Source organism: Phyllobates terribilis, unplaced genomic scaffold (assembly GCF_046119375.1).
Source record: "Phyllobates terribilis strain yellow unplaced genomic scaffold, ASM4611937v1 Scaffold_5__5_contigs__length_657084704, whole genome shotgun sequence".
Lineage (NCBI taxonomy): Eukaryota > Metazoa > Chordata > Amphibia > Anura > Dendrobatidae > Phyllobates > Phyllobates terribilis.
In genome coordinates this window covers 354,933,934-354,938,833 of record NW_027362765.1, presented here as the reverse complement: position 1 = coordinate 354,938,833, position 4,900 = coordinate 354,933,934, and the positions used below count along the sequence as shown (strand labels likewise).

General features: G+C 57.5%; 1 protein-coding gene across 1 annotated transcript; it reads left to right on the top strand.

The window, feature by feature from the left end:
- The first annotated feature begins 2,532 nt into the window (after positions 1–2,532).
- Positions 2,533–4,595, top strand: ADRB1 (adrenoceptor beta 1). The gene has a single exon (XM_073684664.1). It carries the CDS (start codon positions 2,556–2,558, stop codon positions 3,702–3,704), a length of 1,149 nt encoding a protein of 382 aa, XP_073540765.1. The 5' UTR covers positions 2,533–2,555; the 3' UTR covers positions 3,705–4,595.
- The last annotated feature ends 305 nt before the right edge of the window (positions 4,596–4,900 follow it).

The window sequence follows — 4,900 nt, the reverse complement described above, 5'->3', positions numbered from 1 at the left end:
GAAAATTGTGGAGTGACGTAATCAAAGGATTTTCTCACTGTTTCTCGTGTCTGCTGACGTCACAGTGCTCAGTGATTTGACAGGTGGGCGTGTTGCAGTGTAGATCCCGCCGTCCTTTGTGCTGATTGGCTGGAGGAGGCTGAGTGACAGGTGAGGGTGGGGAGATGAGTACGGAGCGGGACGATCAGCCCGACTCACAATCATGTTCTGCTCACGGAGGAGGTGGAAGAGCAGAGACCGGGAGATCCTCGCTGACAGCCGGCTCCGGGCTCCGGGAGCCACCGGGACAGCACCACAGACACTCAGAACTGGAGCTGCCGAGCCCAGGAAGCCCAGAACCAGGAGCCAAGAACCCGGAGGATCCATAAACGGGACTGCAGCATCCAAAGTGTCCAGAACCAGGAGCAAAGAACCCGGAGGATCCATAAACGGGACTGCAGCATCCAAAGTGTCCAGAACCAGGAGCAAAGAACCAGAGACATTCAGAACCAGGACTGCAGCATCCAAAGTGTCCAGGAGCAAAGAACCCGGAGGATTCAGAACCAGGACTGCAGGATCCAAAGTGTCCAGAGAACCAGAGACATTCAGAACCAGGACTGCAGCATCCAAAGTGTCCAGGAGCAAAGAACCCGGAGGATTCAGAACCAGAACTGCAGCATCCAAAGTGTCCAGAACCAGGAGCAAAGAACCAGAGACATTCAGAACCAGGACTACAGCATCCAAAGTGTCCAGGAGCAAAGAACCCGGAGGATCCAGAACCAGGACTGCAGCATCCAAAGTGTCCAGAACCAGGAGGAAAGAACCAGAGACATTCAGAACCAGAGCTACAGGATCTGGAAGATCCATAAACAAGGCTGTTGCTTTCAAAGTATCCAGAACCAGGAGGAAAGAACCCGGAGGACCCATAAACTGGGCTGCAGAAGTCCGAGCATTCAGTAACAGGACTGCGGAATTTGGAGGATCCAGATGTGGAGTTAAAAAACCCAGAACCTGAGCGAGCGAGCACTCTTCATCCAGAACTAGTGCTGCAGAGTTCACTTCATCCAGAACCAACGCTGTCGAGCACATCTCATTCAGAACCAGCGCTGTTGAGCACGACTCACCCAGAACCAGTGCTGTCGAGCACACCTCATTCAGAACCAGCGTTGCTGAGCACACCTCATTCAGAACCAGCACTGTCAAGCTCGACTCATCCAGAACCAGCACTGTCGAGCACACCTCATTCAGAACCAGCACTGTCGAGCACGCCTCATCCAGAACCAGCGCTGTCGAGCACACCTCATTCAGAACCAGCGTTGCTGAGCACACCTCATTCAGAACCAGCGCTGTTGAGCACGCCTCATTCAGAACCAGCGCTGTCAAGCTCGACTCATCCAGAACCAGCACTGTCGAGCACGCCTCATCCAGAACCAGCGCTGTCGAACACTTCTCATCCAGAACCAGCGCTATCGAGCTCGCCTCATCCAGAACCAGCGCTGTCGAGCTCGCCTCATCCAGAACCAGCGCTGTCGAGCTCGCCTCATCCAGAACCAGCGCTGTCGAGCTCGCCTCATCCAGAACCAGCGCTGTCGAGCTCGCCTCATCCAGAACCAGCGCTGTCGAGCTCGCCTCATCCAGAACCAGCGCTGTCGAGCTCGCCTCATCTAAAACCAGCGCTGCCGAGCTCGCCTCATCCAGAACCAGCGCTGCCGAGCTCGCCTCATCCAGAACCAGCGCTGCCAAGCTTGCCTCATCCAGAACCAGCGCTGCCGAGCTTGCCTCATCCAGAACCAGCGCTGCCGAGCTCGCCTCATCCAGAACCAGCGCTGCCAAGCTTGCCTCATCCAGAACCAGCGCTGCCGAGCTTGCCTCATCCAGAACCAGCGCTGTCGAGCTTGCCTCATCCAGAACCAGCGCTGCCGAGCTTGCCTCATCCAGAACCAGCGCTGTCGAGCTTGCCTCATCCAGAACCAGCGCTGCCGAGCTCGCCTCATCCAGAACCAGCGCTGCCAAGCTTGCCTCATCCAGAACCAGCGCTGCCGAGCTTGCCTCATCCAGAACCAGCGCTGTCGAGTTCGCCTGATCCAGAACTAGCAGTCCTGAGCACACCTCATCCAGAACCAGCACTCCTGAGCACATCTCATCCAGAACCAACACTGTCAAGCTTGCCTGATCCAGAACCAGCACTGTCGGGCTCGCCTGATCCAGAACCAGCACTCCTGAGCACATCCCATCTGAATCCGTATTGCTGAGCACACGTCATCCAGAACTAGCGCTGTCGAGCTTATCTCATCCAAAACCAGCACTGCCGAACACTCATCATCCAGAACCAGCACTTTACCTGGTGCTGTTAGTTCTCGGTGCAACATCTGGAGGTTGTCAGGACATTGCCCTCACCAGTGAATGAGCAGCTGGCACCGGCGCTCTGCCCCTTCACTACCTAGGCACCAGGCTGCTCCAGCTCTGACCCCACACCCTTCTGGGAACTCCTAGCCTTGACCCTGCTCGTCTGCTCGTCCCTCCCATGTTCTCTCAACAACACTTCCTCCACTGAGTCCCCAGAACCTGCAAGTTTAATGGGGGACACCTGGGTGTCCCCCGACTCTAGGAACTGGAGCAGCCCCACAGAGCCCAGCTCCCCCTCCAAGATGTCCCACCAGTGGACTATAGGCATGGCTGTCCTGATGACCACCATCATCTTCCTCATCCTCATGGGTAACATCATGGTTATTGTGGCCATTGCCAAGAACCAGAGGCTACAAACTATGACCAACGTGTTCATCACCTCTCTGGCCTGTGCTGACCTCATCATGGGGCTCTTTGTGGTGCCCCTGGGGGCCACCTTGGTGGTGAGTGGCACTTGGAAGTATGGCTCCATCTTCTGTGAGTTCTGGACGTCGGTGGATGTTCTGTGTGTCACTGCCAGTATAGAGACGCTGTGTGTCATCGCCATAGACAGGTACATCGCCATCACCTCGCCCTTCCGCTACCAGAGCCTACTCACCAAGGCCAGGGCCAGGGGCATCGTGTGCACAGTGTGGGGCATTTCTGGACTGGTCTCCTTCCTGCCCATCATGATGCACTGGTGGAGGGACTCTGAGGACCCTGAGGCTCTCAGCTGCTATGAGGACCCTGGCTGCTGTGACTTTGTCACCAACAGAGCCTATGCCATCGCCTCCTCCATCATCTCCTTCTACATCCCCCTGCTCGTCATGATCTTTGTCTATCTCAGAGTCTTCAAGGAAGCTAAGAATCAAATGAAAAAGATTGATCGATGTGAGGGCAGGTTCCACCACAACCAGTCTTTGAGCAATGCTCGCTCCAGCAGGAGAAGACTTTCTAAAATGTTGGTGGCCAAGGAGCAAAAAGCTTTAAAGACCTTGGGCATCATTATGGGCACGTTCACCCTGTGCTGGCTGCCCTTCTTCTTGGCCAACATTGTGAATGTCTTCTGGAGGAACCTCATCCCTGACAAGCTCTTCCTGTTCTTGAACTGGTTGGGTTATGTGAATTCTGCCTTCAACCCCATCATCTACTGCAGGAGCCCCGACTTTAGGAAAGCCTTCAAGAGGCTCCTGTGCTGCGCCCGGCAGGCGGACAGAAGGCTCCATGTAGCCGGAGAGCTCTCCAGACATTCTACTGGGTATGCCAACTCTCTAGATACCAACGTACTGACCACATGGTCTGAGTGTAATGGGACCCAGCAGTCCTTGGACCCAGCCTAGGTGCCCACTTGGTGAGATGGACATGAGACTGGTGGGCACTGCCCTCTGAGACACCCGCACTTCACCTCTTAAGTGACGTGGGTCTTGGAAGCACTTTACTGTCCACAGGTGCCTCCTGGAGGGATGGGTCACTCTGGTATATGATCTGGACTTCTAGGACCACTCTAGGAGGAGGTATGTGCAACCCTTGCTGGGGCTGATTACTGGTCAGGGGGTACACGCTGCCCCCACCCATTCCCAGAATAGCAGTGCCCCATCAGTCTCCTAGGCTGGTAATGCCCCTGCCATCTCCAAGAATGGCACTGCTCCCTCCCTTTCCCAGAATGGCACTGCCCCATCAGTCTCCCCTGGCTGGCACTGCCCCATCAGTCTCCCAGGCTGACTGTCCCCTTCCTCTCCCTGGCTGGCATTGCCCCATCAGTCTCCCCTGGCTGGCACTGCCCCATCAGTCTCCCAGGCTGACTCTGCCCCCTTCCTCTCCCTGGCTGGCACTGCCCCATCAGTCTCCCAGGCTGGCACTGCACTCTCCCACTTCTAGGCTGGCACTGCCCCCACCCCCTCCCAGGCTGGCACTGCCCCCTTCCACTCCCAGAATGGCACTGCCCCATCAGTCTCCCAGGCTGGCACTGCACTCTCCCCCTCTCAGGCTGGCACTGCACTCTCCCCCTCTCGGGCTGGCACTGCCCCCTACCCTCTCCCAGGCTGGCACTGCCCCCTTCCGCTCCCAGAATGGTACTGCCCCCTTCCTCTCCCAGGCTGGCACTGCACTCTCCCCCTCTCAGGCTGGCACTGCCCCCTTCTTCTCCCAAGCTGGCACTGCATTCTCCCCCTCTCAGGCTGGCACTGCCCCACTTCCTTTCCCAGGCTGGCACTGCACTCTCCCCCTCTCAGGCTGGCACTGCACTCTCCCCCTCTCAGGCTGGCACTGCACTCTCCCCCTCTTGGGCTGGCACTGCCCCCTACCCTCTCCCAGGCTGGCACTGCACTCTCCCCCTCTCAGGCTGGCACTGCCCCCTTCCTCTCCCAGGCTGGCACTGCACTCTCCCCCTCTCAGGCTGGCACTGCCCCCTTCTTCTCCCAAGCTGGCACTGCATTCTCCCCCTCTCAGGCTGGCACTGCCCCACTTCCTTTCCCAGGCTGGCACTGCACTCTCCCCCTCTCAGGCTGGCACTGCACTCTCCCCCTCTCAGGCTGGC

Coding starts and splice junctions, on each gene's coding strand:
- ADRB1 (XM_073684664.1), top strand. CDS start 2,556: ATGGGGGACACCTGGGTGTCCCCCGACTCTAGGAACTGGAGCAGCCCC.